General features: G+C 37.7%; 1 protein-coding gene across 4 annotated transcripts; it reads right to left on the bottom strand.

Moving 5' to 3' along the window:
* Positions 1 to 1268: 1268 nt before the first annotated feature.
* Positions 1269 to 21151, bottom strand: LOC128514054 (protein rapunzel-like). 4 transcript variants are annotated; one of them, XM_053487703.1, is made up of 5 exons: positions 21033 to 21151; positions 4603 to 4728; positions 3757 to 4495; positions 3411 to 3636; positions 1269 to 2326 (listed from the first exon to the last, which is right to left on the bottom strand). In XM_053487703.1, the coding sequence occupies exon 5, from the start codon at positions 2308 to 2310 to the stop codon at positions 1627 to 1629; it is 684 nt and encodes a 227-aa protein (XP_053343678.1). In that variant the 5' UTR covers positions 2311 to 2326; positions 3411 to 3636; positions 3757 to 4495; positions 4603 to 4728; positions 21033 to 21151; the 3' UTR covers positions 1269 to 1626. The 4 variants fall into 4 exon arrangements, with proteins under 4 accessions (XP_053343678.1, XP_053343675.1, XP_053343677.1 ...); XM_053487700.1 differs by lacking the exon at positions 21033 to 21151 and adding exons at positions 13929 to 13976; positions 18214 to 18327 and having other exon boundaries at positions 3411 to 4495; XM_053487702.1 differs by lacking the exon at positions 21033 to 21151 and adding an exon at positions 18214 to 18337 and having other exon boundaries at positions 3411 to 4495.
* Between the last annotated feature and the right edge of the window lie 1955 nt (positions 21152 to 23106).

The following is a 23106-nucleotide window of genomic DNA, read 5'->3' as shown; positions in this document are numbered from 1 at the left end:
CAAATATATTTCATTTTAATTTTGTATGCTAAACCACACCTAGTCCATGTGCATCCTGAGAAGAACATTAGTTAGGAATTGATCAAAAAGGGGAGAAATGGTGAGGAGTAAAATATTTAGATTCATGTCTGAAGATTTATAAAAACATTACATTTTAGGTCAATTCATTTTAGACAGAAGTGCAGGTGAAAAAAATTGCAGGTTTACTGTATATTACCGCGCTCTTTCTAATATGTTATCACTTTTATAATCCTAATGTACACAGTAATGGGAATGAATGAAGAACAACAAACTCATTAATGTTTTCCTTTAGAGCATACAGTGCAGCTGTGGAAGTGTTATAACCCATAATCACACTATTTGGTGCTACCCAGAAGAGGCTGGTGATTCTTTTAGATAAATAGAATAAGGCAGGGGTAGTTCAGTGTTAATGCATTAGACTACTAGTAGGAAGGTTCCAGGTTCAAACCCCAACACCATCAAGTTGCCACTGCTGGGCCTTCTGACAGTGTGTAATGAAAACCTTAATAATAGCTGGTTTTAAAATTACATTTAAAAAATATGATTTAACAAACAAACCACAATATATTTTTTTTACTATGATGATATATGACATACTTTACATTAACATAATAGTTTACACTTTACTAAAATTATAGCACATATTACATGTTTGAAAGCAAAGCGCAACCAATGAAAGAAGTTGCCTTAATAATATGGTAATAACACGGCCTTGCTCATCATAATGCATTCACATACCCTTCTAGCAGTGAAGCTGCAGAACCTTTAACTTTTGCTGTGGTTGATGAAAGGAACATTGCAGAACTAGAACCACTAGAGGAGGCTGTCTACCAACAATCAGTGACTGGTAAAGCAGGGACTAGGCTGAGAACTATGGGGTATTTCGTATAGGTTCTTAACATGTACCACAAACATCATATAAACTGAGGGAAGTGCTCGAGTGTGTAAATAACTATGCAATGCGCTGTTTTAAGTCTCATGGCAACAGCTTGTGAGTGCCAAATGAGGATATTGTATCGAAAAAGCTTTCCAGGCTTGACATGTCAATGTAATGCTTTGTAAGTCCTGCAGATGTCACTAACCTACTGCTGCAAATCGCATTAATTTGCATAATGTTGTGTGACGAGTATCTGATCATCCATCTTGGAGTGAGCTACCTGACCTTAAAAACACATCCTGAGATTTTACAATGACTATATTTATAGAACTGTTGAATGTTCTGTTTTTTTACAAATAAAATAAAACTCTTTTGTTTGGAAAAGCCAAATATTTATTTTTGTGAAAGCAATGAAACAGTATGGCCCATCATTCAAAAATCTGCCACAATGAAAAACACTGATTATAATAAACACATAATTTGATTTACAATATACAGCTTTACTATACATTCAACAACACGTTTAGATTTATAGTCATATACGATGTTGCATAATCTGCTTAAAGAGAAAAAGGATTGGAATACAAGGTCCTAGGGAATAAAAACAATACAGAAAGAGATTAGTGTTCTCACTGCTCAAAAATAAATTGCACTGATTTTGTTTATCATTGGCTCCATTATTAATCAATAGAAATTAAGACAGCTGCAAACTTTCTTTGAATTTGGAATCATTCTTCCTCAGTACATTTGTCCAGGGCTTCTTGCATCTTGGTTTGAATGACGATGACTTTTTGGCCCCATTCTTCCCTGAACTCATCCTCATCATCCTCAGTGACGACATAGTAGGCCATCAGTGCAATGAGGCCAATGTGGAAGAGGTAGGCCAAATGAGCACATCTAGCCTCCATAATCTTCCTATTCCCGTTGCAGTGCTCTAGATAATCTTTCAGCAATGGCCTCCCGAAAGGGCCATGGTCTTCGGTGATGGCTCTGTAGTACTCATTCAAATTCAGACGGCCCTTTTGTTTTCTATAGGTTTTCTTGAAATCCCCCCTGTAACGTTCACCTTTTTCCGGGTCCTTACTGACTCCGTCCACCATTTTCTTGAAGGCTCTGTATTGTTCCTCTATGTTCTTTTCCAGGTCACCATAGTTTTTCTTAATCTCCATAATCTGAATCTGATCCAGGAGCTCTTTGTTCTGCTCAGACATTCTCTTCAATTTGTCATGAATCTGCTGAAAGTCCTTGTCCAGCTCGTTGACTTCATCATCCTCCAGGCCTTTTCTCACCACACCAACCAACGTGGTGACAATGCCAAACAGAGGGTTGAAGGAAGAGGCAAAGGAGGACACTTTCTCCAAGCAACCCAGCACTATGACTGCAGTCTGCTTGATTTGCTCCTTCTCTGCCATGGATGCAGAAATGTCACTGTTTATGGAAAAAATAAGGACATTTTTATTAAAGAATCAAATCTGAACTGCACAGGAATTGCTTTCTGCCATATCAGCCCCACACAACACGAGCTCCAGTTACATCCAGCTTAATCCTGGGAATGCTACTGCAGAAATCCTTGTGGGTACAACTCCCAGTAACGGGAGGAAATTATAGCCGAGACTGGAGTGTTTTATTGTGGTTTCTTAAATTACCATTGTTTACTTTAGCACTTTTTTGGTAGTGTTTAAAGAATTTTTTATTTTTTTTAAATCACAGGATGCAAGGTAAATGTAATAACACTATGTTCATTGTCCAGTGCATAGGCAATTATTCACTATATATGTTACACATTTTGTGGCTGTCCAGTTTATTCATCCTATGCTTGAACATAAGCATTTTCTTTCATTATCTTATAATTGTTGTTCAGTACACAGTAGGTTACTGTTTAATATTTAACAACTGAGGAGGGCGATGTAACATAAGATAGAGACTCACATCGTGAAAAAAATGTTCCACGGAGCATTCTATGAATATCGATCTTGGAAAATCAATAAAATCCAAACTGGTGGCAACATTTTAGTACTGGTTGTGGTTTTAGTTAAAAATCTATGGTTAAAACATTAGGAAAACCAATCTGGCTTTCTTTAATAAGCAGGGATTAAACAGTGCATCATGCAGTCCATTGGACACAAGTCATTAGTTTCTTGATGTATATAAAAAGCTTATTTTAATGTCATATAAAAGAATTATTTAATTAAACTGCAAATTAAAACACCCTGTGAATCTTATCCCGTTAATCCCAGACCATGACCTTCAGCTGAGCTTCTTGTACCTATTTTTTTTAATTGTGAGTCAGACATAAAAAAAAAACTGTCCATAGCCAAAATAAACTGTACTTGGTACCATACAATATAGAGACTGAATCTAATACTAATGTACTACCCATTGTCAGGCTAAACTGGTGAGGTTAACATGAAAGCAACCCAAGCAACGACACTCTAAACCACATCAGACAATTTCAGTACAAAATTATACAAGGTATACAGTAAACAGCAAGAAAATGGACTGTGTCTCTTACCTGCTTTAGTATTTATTCCTGTTTCCTTCCTTATGACAATGCTGTTTGCTGGGTGCAGGTAGCTAGTATATTAACTCCAGGCTGGAGATAGTGTCCTTACCACTCTGCAGTATGGGCAGGCTATGGGAGTGACTCACATCTGAGAGCCACTCATTGTTTGTCTTTTTTTCAAGGGGGAGTGCTTCGGTGATTTCTGTTCCTGGCTTCTGAAAACAATGCCTTGAAGCTGTTCAGTTCAAATACAGTGATGAAACATATGCATACATCAGCAGATTTATCAACCCACCATTTTACAATAGGAGAAGTGAAAATATTAAAGCTAACAACAAATAAAAATGGGTATTACCCATATGTAATATGGCTGTACATCCATGCAGTACCCTATAGCCATGTCTGTGCTTTTCTTTGCCAAGTAATTTATAGTCGGGTCCTTAAGTATTCGGACAGTGTCGTAATCTCTAAATTTTTCTTTGTATACGGCTACACTCGACCTGAAATGAAGCAATCAAGCTGCAGTTGAAGGGTAGACCTTTTGCTTTAATTAAAGGTTTTTAACAAAACATTGTATCACAAAATCCTTCTCTTTTTACATGCTCAAAAACAATTTGACAAGGAACTGATAAGCAATTTGATAGCAACAATGAATTATAAAAATTAAAGGAAGATAATTTTTGGGAACTATCAATATGTGGTCCAAAGAGGAGATGATGCAAGTAAAGAAGGGCATCGTTTGCTGAAAAACAACGCAGGCTGTAATAAGGTTTTGGGAAGGGCAGGCAGAGGCGGAGTTAACGGGAAGCTTTTCCCTTTATTGATTTCACTTTCCAGTGGCTTGCACATATGGGCACACATTGCTCTCTGTATTCATTTTTCTTTCTTTCTCTCAGGAAATCAGAACAATATTTAGTGACATTTAATGCAGGTGTAAATCCTTGATCACTTACTGTACCTCTCCTGTACTTACGGTACTTGCATCCCTCTAAGACCAGCACCAGATCTTGCCCTCACTGCTACATGCCTCCACCCCCCCAACACCATTCAGTGAGGCATTCAGCTCGCTTCTCTACCCCATCCCCCAAACCTCTCTGCAGGGAGAGAAATAGGTTATAGTCATGATAGCGCATGGTCTATGGACCAAGAACTGTTTAACATTATTTATGGAGCCATTAAAGTGGAGTGTGAAGGCTCATACCAACATGGAACTGCTGGACTTATTCTCCTGCAAACAGAATTTTCTACTGATGTACATCACAGCGCTCTCCTCCCTCTCCACAACCTGGGACAACATGGTTCCCAGCTTCCTGTTTGACATATCAGTCTGTAAAAAAGGGGGGAGAGAGAAATCAAGAGAATGTAAGAGTGGCCTGAAAACGGAATTACTTCATACTAAGGCTAATCAATATGAGAGTCCTCGATTAGACCAATGTTGAATGTTACAACATTGGTCTAATCATGTTACTCATTTTACCCTGAGTTTTTTCCAAAACTATTTTTTTTTGTCTTTGGGTAATCGTTAGCTGTATACTACCACACCTGGAGTTTAAGTGTGGAGTTCTATGAAGTTAGAAACTGGTCAGATGCAAAAACATGTAGGAAAACTCTATCTACAATTTGGCCACCTGTGCTCTACATGATGAAAAAAGGTGGTTTGCACAGGTGATTTTGGTGAACTGGGATGCATTCTTGAGCAAAACTGTCCCTTTGATGGAGCCGTTCAAGTGGATACTCTGTCTCTCAGTAGGTCGCCCACCATGTGATGCTCCTGACCAGCTAAGCCCAGCTTGCTTTCCATCAACTTCTGACTGCCAACATGCTGCAGTACACTGACATATGGGCGTCAATCTCATGCCTAGAATGACGCTAAGGACATAAATAAACCTCATGGTACTTGAGCAATTCATCACCTACCTTTAACAAATGATGGCATAATGGGTCCAGTGCCACCAAATCACAGCAATGATACAGTTGGCCAAGGCTCATGTAACCACATGGTTGGGGGAAAAGCAAATCCCCCTCCTCTTCTCCCTCCCTTTTTTCTATACCCATCCCTTCCCCCAAACCCATACTGCGGTAATGAGGGCCTATTGCTTTGAAACTGTGTCCTTAAAACCTTCCCAATTATGAGCATCCTCTGCTTCAGTGCCTCAACTGATTCCTACCTCTAAATCTATATAGAGGTACATGCCCATTGTGATCGAGAAACAAGGCCTGGACATGAATGTTGTTGTTTGATGCTGGGGATTTAAGGGACAAGTGGGCTATTAGGGAAATGAGGACACTGATTCAAATGATATGCCACACAAATCTCCCCTTAAGCAGGAACATACCATGTGATGGGAGTTCTCAAAGGGATGCATATTAGATTTTGAATTTGGGGTGTAATCAGATTTCTATCCATCAAAGCTTGACTCGGTGCAGGACCTTGGGGAATGCACAAATGGTGAATGTGAGGTGTGGTCACATGTGTGTCCACAAAAATCACTTTCATCAGCATTACATTTAGGGGCAGTGCTTATTCCCTAACCCATCCATTGAGCCGGGGTTGGATTGACTGGGTTTTACTCTCCTATTCTGTTTGTGTGTAAATGGGTCTTGCAATAGCAAGTAACGATGTCAGAAAGCTACAACATTGCTTGGGGAGGCTGTCCCAAGCCTGTGAATGTGAGCTCTGCATCATGGACACTGCTCAACCCCTCTTCTGTCTTTGGGATTTATCTTTTTGGGCATTTTCTCATAGAGGAATTGAGTGAAAAAAACCCTAATGCATGCTTTTAACCAAGTGGGAGCAGTCGATGGTCAGCAAGCATGATCTACTGTCATACTTGACAGTACTTTGCCATGATTAAAATTCATGACATGATAGAAGCATAACATTTAAACAAAAGTGCAAGTGACAATTGTTGGTCCTGAAGAGCAGAGGGTAAAATGAGATTTTGGGTGGCTCACCATAATTCAATGGCAGGGCACTTAAGAAACAATCTTGCTGAATCCCGAAAGAGACTGATCAGGCCACCATATTTATGTGCTGAGTTTAAATGTGCTGCATGAACCGAGTTACTGGCATTTAATTCAATTTACACCAGTTTTACAAGTCACAGACAGATGTACTGGTCGAACTATTTAACCAAACACTTAAAAACAAATTTGATCATAACATTCTATAGAGTTACAATAAATGTCTCAAGCCCCTGTAAAAAGTACCATAAGAGGTACCACACGCTACACTAGATTCTACTAATTTGAATTAAATGTACAGGTATAAGCCCAGGGACAACTTAGTCATGGTAACAGAACATAACCTTTTAACAGCAAAAAACTTATTTAAAAATGTCATTGACCTGTAGAATTTGCTATAGGCACAGAAACATCAATCCAAGCTCTATAATAGGGGCACGTTTAACTAAGGTGTTTGGGAACTAAGAAATGCTGGGACTGGAGAGAAGTATAAAAAGATCTCCAAATCTCTGTGGTCCCCAGTGGAGACCACTTCTCACTATCCCAGTCAAACTAACCTCATAGTGCGCCAGATTGAAACTCCTCCATAAAGATTGGCTGAAAAAAAAATTGTGGCTCAGGATGAACTTATGATTAGAGCAGCCCAACAGTCTTGGAGTCCCAGGCTGATGGTTTGATATGATTCTGTGTGGACTAAAGGAATGTCAAATTGGTATTCTAATCTGACACCCAGTGCCTCGTATTAATGAACTGCTTATCATTATTGCATATGCTGCTAAAGCATATGCAACATTTGTGGGTGGTTCAGGAATAATTCGGGCTAGCTGCAAACCAAAAAGTCGTTGGCAGGTGCATCGCCAAATTGATAAGACTGCAATAATTATACCTACCTTAGACCCAAGGCTAGGAAGAAGGTAAGGGAGTTCCAGGGGCTGGATAGCTACTATGGAAGGATTGTACCTAACTTTTTGTATGTCACAAGCCATTCAATTTAAAGCTGGAATCAAGCTGTGGGAGTCCACGGCCTGAGTCATGCTGTGGGAGTATGTGGCAACAGGGCATGGTCAAGCCCTGTTGGAACAAGGGGAAGGTAAAGCCAGCAGGTAACATTTAATTACTTTTCGCCTGTGGCTCATTATCAAGTTAATTTATTGGTATTTTTTTGTGCTGCAAGGGGAAAAACCTATGATGGAGAGTAGAGTTTAAAGACCAGCAGCAATATGTACAAAACCATTCAAAAGTTTGGACACACCAGGCAAAAGTTTGGACACAAGTTTGGATTTATTTTCTACATTCAAGAACAATACTGGAGATTTTAAAAACATTAAAATAACTCATACGGAATTAGTTAAGTAAGTAACCACAATAATAACTACAGCAACAACAATAGTCAGTTGTTATCTTAAGAAATGAAGGTCAGCTCTTTTAGAACAGTTCTTGCAAGAACAGTATTTTCAAGTGCAATTTCTGAACCCATCAAGCACCATGATGAAACTGGCTCTCATCAAATTCATCACAAGGAAAGTAAAACCAAAAACTTTCCTCTGCTGCAGAGACACTAATTAACAACACCTCAAATTAGAACCATTATGAAGGCTTTACAGTGCATGGGTAGTAAATTTACAGTGGGGCAAATAAGTATTTGATCCCCTACAGATTTTCTAAGTTTGCCCACTTACGAAGAAACGAAGGGTCTATAATTTCTATTATAGGTCTATGATTAAGGGTTGAGACTGAATATCAACCAAAAATCTAGAAAAAGCACATGATACAAATGTTATGAATCAAGTTGCATTTCAATAAGGAAAATAAGTATTTGATCCCCTACCAACCAATAATAATTCTTCCTCTCACAGACTTGCTCTTGTGGTACACATATCAATTTAAGAAGGTGATCCTAACAACAATGTGGTATGTGTATAAAAGCCACCTGTCCACAAAATCTCTATCTTCCATTCAAACCTCACCACCATCGGCAAGACCTAAGAGCTGTCAAAGCAAGTCAGGAACAAGATTTTAGACCTGCACAAGGCTGGAATGGCCTACAAGACCATCAGCTAGAAGCTTGGTGAGAAGGAGACAACTGCTGGAGCGATTATTTACAAATGGAAAAAATACAAAGTAACCACTAATGGCCCTATATGCAAGATTTCACCTCATGGAGTAAGAATAATCATGAGAAAAATGAGGGACGAGCCCAGGACTACATGGGAGGAGCTTGTGAATGATCTCAAGGCAGTTGGGAGCACAGTCACCAAACAAACCATTGGTAACACAGTACGCCTGCATGGATTGAAATCCTTCAGCGCAGCAAGGCTTCACCTCCTCGAGAAGACACATGTACTGTACAGACCAGTCTGAGGTTTGCCAATGAACAGAAAAAGGTTGGGATAAACTGCTGTGGTCAGATGAGACCAAAATTGAGCTCGTTGTCAATTCAATTCAATTCAATTTTATTTATATAGCGCTTTTAACAATGGTCATTGTCTCAAAGCAGCTTCACAAAAAAAAAAAATTAATTAATTTTTTTTTTTTCTAGAAAAGAAAAGAAAATAATTGTCATCAACTCGACGAAGAAAAATGCTGACTATGACACTAGGAACACCACAGTCCCTACAGTCAAGCACGGAGGTGGAAACATTATGCTTTGGGGCTGTTTATCTGCTTAAGGTACAGGTTGACTGAGGGGCCAATGGATGAGGCCATGTGTTGTAAAATTTTGGATGAGAACCTCCTGAAGATGGGTTGTGGTTGGGTCGTCCAGCATGAAAATGACCCCAAACATACTGCCAAGGCAAAAAAGGAATGGCTCAAGAATGAGCACATTAAGGTCATGGAGTGGTCTAGCCAGTCTTCAGACCTTAATCCAATAGAAAATTCACAGAGATAGCCGTAGCTTCGAGTTGCCAACCAACAGGCAAGAAACCTTAAACATTTAGAGAAAATCTACAACTACGTCTTCCCACTGTGCTTTCCAGCAAGGGTTTCTCTACCAAGTACTAAGTCATGTTTTGCTTGAGGATCAAATACTTATTTTCCTCATTGAAATGCAACATAATTCATAACATTTGTATCCTGTGCTTTTTCTGAATTTTTGGTTGATATTGTTTCAATCCTTTACAAAAAAAACTATGATAAAAAAAATATAGACCCTTCATTTCTTTGTAAGTGGGCAAACTTAGAAAATCTGTAGGGGATCAAATACTTATTTCCCCCCACTTTATATCTCAATATTAACTGTTCAAAGGAGATTATTGCATATTTTGAATGACTTCAGCATTGTTGTCCAACATAGTATTGTAGCGTTTTTACGCCGGAAAGGATGGTGGAGAGACAAGTGAGCTTATTTGCTGCCCAATGCAATGGCTGGGAGTACTTTATTTAGCACACAGCAGGTATGGCATGAGCAGCACCTTCACTCAGGAGCCTACATCCAATTCAGCACTAGCTTGAACTGGAGCACATTTCACACGTCACACACCCCCTCAAACACAACAGGGCCGAAGCCACTAACCAAAACACCTTTCCCCATCACGGTGAACACACCGACGTTTCCGCAAGGCATGCTGGTCGTCAGCCGCCGCCCCGCCCCGCCCACGCCACAGTATTAAAATCAGGAAAGACCATGGAATTAGAGGGTGCATTTAGCCTTTTGACTGATAGTTTATGCATGTAAGCAGTAGGTTTAATTTAAAACATAAACATAAAAAACAGTAAAAGACTGACAACTTATATCAAGGAAGATCTCAGGGTTATTGCGCAGGCAGGGTTGTGCAAGAGGCATGAGCATTACAAATATTTTTGAGTTTTTAAAATGAATGTATTATTTTGATTTTAATTTCATATAAACACCCACATAATAATAAAAAGGACTAACCAGCTTTCCCATTTTCCCTACTTTTTTATTAGGTAAATATATTTATAGCTATATTAACATCTGCTTTCCCCTTATTATTTCCATGCAACTCTGGATATTCAAAGGCATGTGGACAACTGACCAATATGGATTTCAAGTAAAACGCATTTGTATAACTGTGGCACACCATTATATAGAATTTCTTTGTATGCTGTAGTGTTAAAATTTGCTCTTACTGCAATTACCAGGCCTAGCCCAAAATTACAATAAACTGTTAGAACAGTTCTTGATTGGTTGATTAAGGGTCCATTGTATAAATGTTGAAATCATAGTTAACTGATAACAGAATTTTTGTTATAAAAATTGCTCTTCAGGATCTCACCAGGACATTTACAATAGTTTGTTTTTGTAATAACATATGTCAATGGCACAGACGTTTGGACAAGCATATAAAAACCTTATCTTTTGCTGTTAATAAACAGAGACCTTTGACAGACAACATGTGTGTTTGACTGAGTCTCTCCTGGCACCAGAAAAGCTTATCAAAGCTACCTATTCTACTACTACTACTACTATTTCTTCTACTTTACAATCATATTCTTACATTGGCAAAAAAAAAAGTGTCAAAAAGACCATAAGAACAAAAGAGTCATTTCACCCAGGTTTAATGGGTGAAATGTGGTGAATCACAGAGCTGTTAGCGCTGTTTACTTCAGTGTTAAGAAAAAAAAAAAAAAAAAAAAAGAGCCAAAGCAGTTAAGGCATCAGAGTTGCAGCATGACATTTATGGCCCCTAGAATGCAATAGTACAACATGGCTCCTCTCTACATCTCATGCCCACTTGACCACCACGAGTTATTACCTGTTTGTTGTTACTGTTGCTCTTTAATGCTTATTTAAATTTTGCAAAGTGACCTTAAGGCCTTGTTCACACAAGCATTAAGTTTTTGGATAAACGAACGTGCTCTGAACGTCCTAGACGTTTATGTTGCGTTTTGTAGTGGCGATCAATTGACTTCCACACCGGCGTTCGTTTGTCTCTGTCTAGCGTCAGCCTGCAGCCCTTGTAGTTTGTGTGTTAACCTGTGGGGGCAGTGTGACGGGAAATGGATATGAAAGCCCGCCGCTACCGGGTTCACTCTCTGACTGCACAATGTCGGATTAAAGGAAGTTTTTTTGTGGTTTATTAAGAAATGCAAAAAAATTTCCGCCAACCATTTATTTAATTTTATTTTGCCTTTTTCCTCATTTCCCTATGTATAGCATGTAGGATCATGGGATATATCCGGTCCTCCGAAGAGTAAAATGAATGTGAAGAAAATGCACTAGAAGCGGTTTCCTTGCATACGTTGGGTTTTGAACGCCAAGAAAAAGCTGCATGCAACGTTTTTTTGATGCCGTATAAACGCGCAGCCGGACAAACGCACGTCACCAAAGCCCGTGTGAACACTCTCATTGACTCCTATGTGTAGAAAACACTTTGCGCCTGATCCGCGATCACCGGACGCTATGAACGCAAGAAAAACGCTCAATTTTAACGCCCGTGTGAACAAGGCCTAAGTGGCTGGATATGCACTTACAAATAAAATTTATTATTATTATTATTATTGCTGCTTGCTTTTTCATTAATTTTATTTCGGGGTATGTACAAAGTAAGAACCATTCACTGCTCAACCATTCAATCATTATCTATCATCAGTTCCATTTATGACCATCTTTTGGTCCGGTTTCCTTTCATCTTACCAATAATGGTGACTTAGCAATTGCTTTGTAAAGAAAAACTATGTCGGGATGAGACATTCCAGAGAAATTATCTTGCACATAGGGTGGAAGCCTTACTGATCAAAACTTAACAAGATTTTAGTGTACGTCATTGAATAGAACCTGAGGAATTTGAGTTCTGTATTATCAACCTCAGATGCTAGGATAGTAGGCCTCTTTGCAAAAGAACCTCTTACTTGAATGGTTGTTATGGTTAAGATGATCAGAACAGAGAAAGTAGTTTTAGTTGCTGCTATAAATTCCATTATATATAATAATCCCATTATTCTGGGGCAGATAGCATTGAAGTACATTGGAAACAAGATGACACGTTACTGAACCTTCTTTGTTAATAAACTAGCAATTATCAGAGAAAATAATAATTTATTACAACAGAAGCTATTTCACACTTTTTTAATCCACCTGACTGTGCTTCACGATTAAGTGACAACGAATATTTGATTACAAATGTAATTTGTATTTCATTGCCCTCTTTTTTTGTAAAGGGATTTCTCTTCCCGAATTATAAAAGGTGATCTACAATGATGATGCAGAAATAAAGGCGATGGCTATAAGTAATAAAGTAAGTGCAAAACGATTCTGCTGACAGATTGCCTAATCATGTTCCAAAATATCATTATAAGAAAGCGGTAGTTTGGATTCAGTGTAAGCAGCACTTCAAAAAAGCTTAAAGAAAGCACATGTTTAACCCAATTTTGATAGTAGATTTTATATGGCAGGAAAGCTGGCTGGTCGTTGAAAATTGGCCATGACCCAATTAGAGAGAAAGTTGGAACTTTTCCCCTCTTTAACTGAATGTTTATCTAGAGAACCGGGAAGTCAGCTAGGAGGTTAGATGCACTTATCCGGTCTACTTCATCCAAATTAACAGAATTATGCGGACAGGATCAGGACCAAAACACTACAAACACCATGCTCGCAGACCAGAGGCAAGATTTGACCCAGCAACCAGTTATGCGACCATTCAGAAACGTTAAAAGTGATGCTAAATATGTTGCAAAGCTGTATATTTTTCCCCAAATGGATTTGTATTTTATGAGTAATGATCCAGGATTGTGGATCATACAGTTTTACTGCTTCACTTTGGATGTTTGCAGTATTTTATATCATTTATTAGCCCACTCAAAATGTCTTTGCTCTCACAACAGAGAAATATGCAAATTTGCATGTTTCTCATTGCTAGATTAGTGCCACCTGCAGGCTTTACAAAGAATCACATTAGCATGTTAGCCTTGAAAGGCCTTTATATATTTTTACAGAAACTAACCATGATGTTCATTGATTTAAGCTTTGCACATATTTTACTTTTTTTCTAAACATAATTTGGACTGAACTTAATTAGGGTTGTGTGTCATGAACTCATGCAAACAGTCCAAAATACTGAAGTGCGGAAATCTTAGTTGGAATTCTCCTCTCTTAATTTAGTCACTAACATTTAATGAACATATTTATCAGAAGGGTAAAAAATGCATTTTCAAAAATAACTTTTTTATGTGGGCTGGGCCTAACTGGCATTTTGGTGAAAACCTACAGTGTTTTGAATACAAATCTATGTAACATTTGCTATTGGTAAACATTACAAAATGATTTGTGCCTTCACACCATCTTAACAGTTACTTTGAACAGAGTCTTATAGCCACCAAGACAACTTTCAACTTAACTTAATTTGAGAACTAAAAGTGGCTTATCTATTTCCCCTCCCTCTCTCACACACACACATACACACGCACGCGCACACATACACACGCACACACAAACACACACACACACTGCCTAGAAGCCACTAAAACAAATCAAAATAACAAAAAAAAAAAAGCTTTCCCACTTTCACACCACCAACATCCCAAAACGTTAAGCATCCACAACTCAGCTGTTGTACGTATGAAAACATACAGGTACAAAACTGAACCCCAACACTGACTTACCTGTGACACCATGAAGTGCCATACGCCTTATCAATCTTTACTGGGCCCCTAAAACAGCAGAGCAAAGCTTTAAAAAGCAAAATAATCAGAAATACATAAAAGCATAGAAACAGTTTAAAAAACTAGCTCATAACAGCTAGCTTAGCGGAAAAAAATTGCACGAGAACGTCATTACATATGAAACAAACCTAAGGTGGTGGAATGCATCAACACTAGTAGAAATATTATATTTTTAACAATTTTTTATGTAAAATGTTGAAGATATTTCACCTATTCCACTTTTTTTGTCCACGAGATGGCGAGCGAGTGTTTGGTATTTGGTTTTAGGAGCAGATCCCTGTAATGGCAGTCCCCTCAACACAATTGGACTAAACAAATTAAATAAAACCCTTAATAGGTTTCTAATTAACTTGTTTTTTTGCAAAAAATACATAATTGCCCTTTATTTCTTAATAAGGTGCATGGCTGGTACCTTCCTGTTCAGAAAAAGGTGTTAAAATGCATTATTATGCTGGTAGGTTCAGTTGTCATTCACTAGCCTTAGGTTTAAATTATTAGCTGTCAGTTTTCAGCATAAAAAGGGTATTATTGTTACAAAAAGAAATAATAATATTTAAAATGAGCCATACAGGCTTGTCAAATCCAGACTGCTAGCTAATTTAGCTGATTCAGCTAACTCACTTACTCAAAATATTACAAGAAAATCAGTTTTTTCATAAATTAAGCATTTATTGTGATTAATTCCTGAGATTATATATAATTCCTTGATTAAAAAAGTAGAAGGGATTATTTTTACTCAGAGATATGTAACAGTTAGCCTTGGGCCTAGTTTAAAGCATATGCCTTATAAAAAATAATGTACAGTACTGTGTCTTGATGTTTTGCCTTATTTTGTTTCCAATATATAAACAACATCTAACATAAGGCATGAACCAGCGAGAAACATGTGTAGATGATGACAGATGATCAGGCTGGTGATTAGTATACTGGTGAACAGATGAGAGGGGAAATGAGATGGCTAATGATGTTGTTACATAAACAACAATTTTTTTTATTGTATCTTTAGGCACTTTGCATCCTGTTCCAGTAAATAAAATTTTTTTACCATTTATTTAATTTATTCTATATCATTTTATTTCATTTAACATGAATAAAAACCTTAAGACTTTTGCACAGTACTGTGTACAAGTGTCTGACATCCCTGATCTACAGCAATTTTGTTCATCTGTTGATTTAAACTCTTATTATTAAAGCTCTGTACATTCATTCGATATACCTGGAACAGTATTATATTTGAAACACTATTTTCAAATAGGGATTAATTTGGATCACCCATAACTAACACTTATATACAGGATGCTAATGTTATTTTAAAATGTTGCAACATTAAGTGGGACCATGGTTTTGTAAATCGGGACACCATAGTTTCCTTTGGAATTTGCATAATCTTAAAAGTGAATGGATATATACTCTAAAATGTGATCAAAACATTTTTCTTTTGCATTCAGATAGCCAACACTAAACAACAAAATCGGACTAACTAGTGAACTGAATGCAGTTCTAAACCAGAAGAAAAGAGCTTTACAAAGAGACCATGAAATGCGTACAGAGAGGACTGTTAGCAAATAGAGCAAGGACTCTGCAGAGAAGAGGAAAAAGGGACAGCAGTGTTCAGCCTGTGGGAAGATTCTGAGCTAAAACAGTTTTCAAATGGCTTCACAGTGATGCCAATAAATCATCACGACGCTCGAGACACAGTAATGGAAAATTCCATGCTCTGAAACACAATCCTTGCACGCCTCCTCCACATGAAACGCCACACCCTCTTTGACTCGCGCCAGAAAAAAAACATCTGCATTCAGAATTTGCTAAGGAGCGGGACAGATTTGCCCAGATGCTTTAAAAAAAATCTAATGTAACATACTGAATAAACAATTCCCTTGAAAAAAAAAAAAAAAGAATGCTGGCTGTCCGCGAGTCCTTGAGGGAAGAAGTGCAAGCAGTCTCTAGTCTGTGGCAGGTTTCCAGATGATTACACAATTTATCAGGCTATTTTCTTAGAAAACTGCACTGCAGTACAGAATTACATAACCCTCTTTTCACAAAAAAAGTTCAATCCTGTTTACTACCACTATAATAGGATTCTATTAGAAAAATAGGCATAGAAAAATGCCTTATGTTTTTTTTTTTCATGTTTTAATAAAAAAAAAAAAAAAGAACTGTTGATACTAGGATTTGGTCATCTAAAGGTAATGATCATGGATTTGCCTTCACCAAAGGTAAGTAGTCTAAACAGATTTAGACATTTCGATTATAATCAAGACAAGTCAGTTATCTATCAGCCATAAGAATTACTGCAACAGAGGAAATAATCTCAGCATGGACCTTCAGGATGTTTATACCTGTGTATCATGTAAATTATTACAGATTTCTAAGTGTGAGCCCGAGTTAGGCCTGTTTTATACCAACTGTATCTCTATTAGAGTTAAGATTTAAAACTGAAATGGGTGTGGCATCTACTGCGATACTTTTCTACTCAATTAAATGTAACCCTGGATTCAATGAAAGTGAAAAACCTCAGAGACAGAAAGAACACAACCATAGTGTGTGAATTCCTCTTTCCTCATTCAAGTTTAAACTGGTCTGACTGACAGTGGAACCGGTTTTTATTCCAGCTTAATCTGCTATTATTTCTGTTCGTACCTGCCCACGGTCTTTTACAACTAATTTAGCCGGTTCTGTTTCTGCTCTTTTTACATAGTCATAGATGCATAAAAAAAAGTAGAAATTACAGTAAATACTTATGCATTGCGGCACATGTGTATATGCTGAATATAACATTAATATGTTTAACATTTCTTAATGTATCACAGCCCATGTTATTACATGATTTCCTCTTCTAATACAGTGACTGTTCTGGAAGTCAAGGGAAAAAGCTGAGTGGTGTTAGCTCTTCTTCTGTTCCAGCCTCTCATTAGATTTAAAGTGCTTTTTTAAGAATATAATAAAAAGAAAAATATAAAGAATTTTGGTGTGGGTCTGACTGTGTGTGAGAGTGTGTTTACACACACACACACACCACTGTTAAGATTGCTGCACAGGTAATACCTTTCATTCTTAAGGTTTTTCAGATTTTCCTAAAAGGAATTCAATTCTGGGTTTCTCTCTCTATTTTTTTTGGTTCCTTATTGATTACTTGTTGCAGTATCACAGCAACATTCGCATCATTAACATATTTTTTTTTTCTATTGTTAAATAATTAGGTTCATAAATTAACACAGTCTGTTCACTCTACGGTGTTTACATACTGTAGGTATGGTTTGAATCTCAAAGTGAGAGGAGAGTTCACTGTGAATGCATGTCTATAAAGAAAAATAACAATATACCCTCTTACCCTCACTCATTCTCTATATCACATATCCTGTGCAGGGTCGCAGGGGGCCTGGAGCCTCTCCCAGGTGACTCAGGGCACGAGGTAGTGCACACCCTGAGTATGGTGCCAATCTATTGCAGGGCACAAGCACGTGCACACTTACTCACACATGAGAATTTGCCGTTTCCAAATTTCACATGTGTATTATGGGCAATTTGGAAACGCCAGTTAGCCTAATCTTTGGACGGTGGGAGGGACCCGGAGCAACTTGTAGGAAACACACAGAGGACGGGGAGAACATGTGAACTCAATGCACACAGACTCGAAGGAACCCTGGACGTTCGAGGCCACAACCTTAACCATGACGCCACCGTGCCACCATAATAACATACATAAAAATAACATGCACCCAGAGCAAGTTACAAACAAGAAGCTACACAAACACTTAATCCATAGACAGATCTTCGGCAAGTCTGTTGCTCTGCTTGTCTACCCTGGAAAAGCCAGGAGATTAAATTTTTTTTTTTTAATACATTTATTTATTATTATTATTATTATTATTTTTACAATATACCAATTCCTGCCCTTTATTTTTTATTTTTAAAAAAGGAAGTGATTCAAAGAAGAGCATTGATACATGGCTTCCTTGTGCCCAGAGAGTGTTGAGTGCAGGGCAGGGTGTGATGGGTACAATGATATAGAAGGCTTTTTTTTTTTTAGGCATGCATTACAGTTTCTAATCTGATTCAGGCAGCTGCAGAAAGCCAGCAGAAGAAACCCAGCAGTGGGCTGGTGTGACACTCGCAGATGTGGAAAATAAACAACGCAGCCACACACAGGGTTAGTTGCAGGGGTCAGATGGCATGCCAGAGGCAGTCCTGCTATGGGTAAGAGACTGGACAAACATCTTACTGGCTTGTTGAAAAAATGGTCACGTTATCCTGTTTGTCCGAGATTACTCCATTCATGAAATCCGAGATTTTTTATGGGGACACAGAATAGCTCAGTCTTACCCGGATTCAAGTTTTAGAAGAGCTGTCTGTGCAAAAAAAAACAAAAAAAAAAAAACATGAGGATCAGAGGAAGGAAGGGAGAGGAGGGGTTAAGCTTTATTCACATAGCGGTGGTTGGAAAACCTGTGTGTGGAAATGATCTCACCAAGAAAACATGTAAAGAGAGAAAAGCAGAAGAAAGAGCACAGCTTCTTTAAATTCAAAACGGTGTGCGTGTGTGTGTGTGTGTGTGTGTGTGTGTGTGTGTGTGTGTGTGTGTGTGTTAGGGTGTGCCTACAGTCGCAGAGTTGGATTCTTAAGAATCCTGTCAAACCTAGAATTACTCTTAAATTTAACAGAACCCGGACACGTAAGAACATGTCAGGGTTTTGTTGATTCACTTTTGAATTCAACAAAACTCTGATGTAAGAACATGGAAGGAGGAAAAAGAAGTTGTTTCCTTATGAAGATTTTCAAGCCTTTTTTCACAAGGGTTTATCTCTATTAAGTGTTGCATACTGATATATAGTTTCAGGTTTATAAACCTAAAATGCAAATCTGCAATGGTACATACAGTATTTTTGAGCGCTTTGGTTTGCATGGATTGGAGATTATTATTATTATTATTATTATTATTATTACATTAGGTTCCAGGTACCCTTGTGTATTTGAAGAAAAATTTCTTTAAGCAAGCAACTTATAAAAGAATACAGAATGAAACAGAAAAAAAGCAACAAGAAATTAATCAGCCAAAATAATACCCATACAAGCCATGTAAAGTCAGAGTTCCTGGCATCTTTCCATGCTAAATTACATAAAACATTACAACTCTTACATTATTTGCCTTTGGAAACTGCCGAAAAACAGACTCTCCAAAAAACTCTCGGTGAAAAATAAAAATCATATAGAAATATATTTTTCCTTAAAAAAAACAAAAAAACAAAAAACATACTGTATATGGACAAGACAAAGCCCTGCACCACAAAATATCTGTTTCTAATGACATCATGTCATACCGGGCCAAACTGGTATAGCGTCAAACCACTAATGTGAGCTAATGACTGTCACACTAATGTAATAAAGTAAAGGGGAAACAAAACAAACCCAGCTTAAACAATGCCATGTGCAATCTTCTCATGCTTGTAGTATTATGAGAAAAGGCCAGAAGTATTCATGCAGCAATATAGCAGATTCCTATACGATTTATTTCAGTGGTTGACACTATCGTATTAGTCTTTTTCGAATTAACCTTGTTAGTTAATCCTACTTTTAATAGGAAAGAGAAAAAAAGGATTTTTCTGCTCAGTATGTGTTTTTTATCCCTAGTTTAAAGGTGTGTACAAGAGGGGTGGGCAGGTACGCTGACCATACTGTGATTTGCATGCTCATTTTCCAACTCCATGCTACATAGACTTGTATGCTGTTTGGATTTAAGCATTCCCAGATCATATGTATTAGTGTAATGAGGGGAGGTATGACCTAAAGTTTTAACACCCCAAAAAATGTAAAAATGTCTTTCAGGGGGATAAGACATCATTGATGAAGTAGCTAAGCTATTGTGGCGTGGTTACCAGACAATCAAACGTTTTGTCGGCAAATAGTTAACTATCACAAGAAAAAAAAGTGTGGCGAAGAAAATACATAAATAACCTGCAAAAGGCTTGGAAAGAATTAAACGTGACGCTACCATCAACCCATTGTCGTCCAGTGCCACCATATTTCAGCAGTGTAACCCAGCTGGGGTATCCAGAAGCACAAGATACTCGGGGATATGTCCAGGGAGGAAAGCCTGAATCACCACCACAACTGAACAAGACTTGCTGGTTGAAACGTGTAGACTAGGCCAAGAAATATCTAAAGACAGATAAAATGAGTGCGACTCTTGATAGACCAGATGGACGAGCCCGAGGCTGGATCACCAATGGACACATGGTACCACAGCACGCACTCTTACGGGCTGCTATTATAATAGCTCAGTTGCTACTTGGCCCTTTTCAGGTTGAAGGTAGACTTGAAGTCAGCTTCCAAATCAGCTTCTTTTATTTTTTTTAAAACAGGGGTACAGGAAGAATTATCATTCAAGCTTGTGTGCTGTTTAGGCAGGACAGTTCTCCATCACATGCACTCAAGTACTCCATTCATAGCCAACAAAGTCTTGAAAGATGACAGAATAATGGCACAACCCCTATACCCATCTGACTTAAACCCTATTGAGAACTTGTGGGCCCTTCTTAAACATGAGATTTCCTGTTAGGGAGGATAAATACCCTCTTTAAATGCCATTTGGGAAGCTGGGGCTACTGCTGCAGCAAAATCTGATCATCAACAGATCAAGAAACTGATAAAGACAATGGAGAAAGTCCTCCTGGCAGTCTATGAAAAGAAGGGTGGCTATGTTGTACCCTTAAAACAGAAACTAAACAAACTTTATGCAATATGGAATTGACCAATCCTGCTTCCCTAAAAATTTCAAGTTGCGAACTTCAGCCGTTTTGCAGAGATGATTTTATATGTGCCCCCAAAATGGCCATTTTTTTTAAGCGTTACACTGTCTTGCTTCAAACAATAATCATTTAAAATGCAAATTATTAATATTTCTTTATGCTCTATAGCAAAATATAAAGAAACATACTGTAGGTAAATGTGTTTTTAGTATTATATTTCTATAGTTTACACCATTGTTTGTTGTTTATAACATAATTTGTTTTGTTTTTGTAAAAAAATTCTGAACATTTTTACCCCTGAAAACTTCAGGCATGCTGTCTCCACCCCTCTGACTTCCATGGTGTCAGGAAACAGGCTCTGAGGCTCTGCTAGAGTGCACTGCTGGAATGCAGCCTTCATTTCCTGAACATTTCTACTCAAAATGGCTTCTGCTGTTGTAGAAATGCCCAGAATACTAAGATTAGTGGAGTTCCCAGAGCGCCATCTGGTGGTGAATGATTGTCAACATCCACAAGTATAAAAAGCTCAGAACAAGGTCTCTAAAGTAACACAGATTATAGGTGCATAAGTATTTTTTTTCCAGCCATAGCATTTAAATCAATGACAGTTATAGTGTATAAAATTGATTATTTCAAGGAGTGGGATATGCAGTATTAAAAAACATTTAAGCAATCAGTTTTTGAAAATGGTCACAAGTAAGGATCTGGGCCGGGTTTCCCGAAAGCTTCTTATCGCTAAGTAGTTCTTAAGTTGTACCTTAACGTCACACGTTCGTAAGGTTGGTCTGGACCAACTTTAACTCACACTTAGCGTTGTTTCAGCTCAAGACGCTAGTCGCCGCCAGAGGTGTCAAGTAACGAAGTACAAATACTTTATTATCTTACTTAAATAGAAACTTTGGGTATCCATGCTTTACTGGAGTAATTATTTTACTCCAGTAAAGCATGGATTATTATTATACTCCTTACATTTTTAAGCAATTATCTGTACTTTCTACTCCTTACATTTTAAAAATAGCCTCGTTACTCCTATTTTATTTCAGCTTGTCATTTAAAACACAAACAAACAAAAAAATACATCCAAATAAATCGCGCCATCCGGATGGAGGGAATTTGATTGTGGTTGGGTGAGAAGTATAAACATACCATTCCAACACCCTATTGGTTGGTACGCGATCCATCGCACCTTCACATGACGTCACGTCACACACAATCTGCACACAATAGCATTTTTGGTTGATAACGTTGTAATAAGTAGACGAAGATGTCCGTGATAGCGAAATGTCACAACCAATCACCAGCGAGGAAGGAAACAGCACCTTATATATATCTATATACACACACACACTTTTTATATACTTTTTTTATTCTGACAGCACTAATGTTTATTGTAGACAACCATACAAGGGTAATTGTTACTAAGCCTGTCCTGGGTGCACTAATTTTCTTGTATGTTGCCCTTACAGATTCCTGCAGCTAAGCTTGGATGTCAATTTACATTCCAATAAAGGTTACTGATGACATGCCTCTGAAGTTTGACTTTTTGCACGATTAAAATACTTATAGGCAACTACTGTAGTTATCATATCTTCTTCTCCATAAAACATGTTAATGCTCAGTAGTACACATATATGGTTCTTTAATGTATTTGCATTGTACTAAAATGCATTCTTTTTCACTTGCCATATACAGTATCCCAAATCACTATGGGCGTAAAAAAAACAGCAACAAAACAACAACAACACATTTTTCTTTTTTTTTATGAGGTGTTAGTGCAGTTAATAGGCCCGTGGCACAGCCTAAATTTTTTTCCTTAAGCCTTTTCCCCCTTACGTTTTTTTTTACTTTTATACTTTAAGTAGTTTTGAAACCAGTACTTTTACACTTTCACTTGAGTAGCTTGAGTTGATACTTCAACTTCTAAAGAAGTCTTTTTAAACCCTAGTATCTATATTTCTACTCAAGTAATGGATGTGAATACTTTTGACACCACTGGTCGCCGCCACTGTGCAGCAGTCTTTATGAATCAGCCGTGTATACAAGCACATTTTGGCACGGTATCAAAGTCGCATTAATGATGTCAATCAACTATGATTGTTCGTTTTACTGCCACTACAGGTTACATGAAAATATTGGCAACAGTTTGGTGATTTAATTTATATATTTGTCTATTATGGCATGCTATTAATAAGTTAACCCATGTCAAAATAAACATTATTGGAAGAATTCTGCCAAAATTCTGAGCATCTCCATTAACAGCAGTTCTGTAGGCAGTGTTAGAACTTTGAGATAATCTGTTTCTGGTTCATTGGTTGTCCTTCCTAGGAACAATTCTTCTAATATTTAATCTCACTCAACTATCCAGCTTT

Source organism: Clarias gariepinus, chromosome 26 (assembly GCF_024256425.1).
Source record: "Clarias gariepinus isolate MV-2021 ecotype Netherlands chromosome 26, CGAR_prim_01v2, whole genome shotgun sequence".
Classification (NCBI taxonomy): Eukaryota; Metazoa; Chordata; class Actinopteri; order Siluriformes; family Clariidae; genus Clarias; species Clarias gariepinus.
Note: the sequence above shows the minus strand (reverse complement) of the source record. Positions and strands in the feature narration are given on the sequence as shown.

Excerpts from the sequence above, each read along its gene's own strand:
- LOC128514054 (XM_053487703.1), bottom strand. The coding sequence starts at position 2,310 with ATGGCAGAGAAGGAGCAAATCAAGCAGACTGCAGTCATAGTGCTGGGT.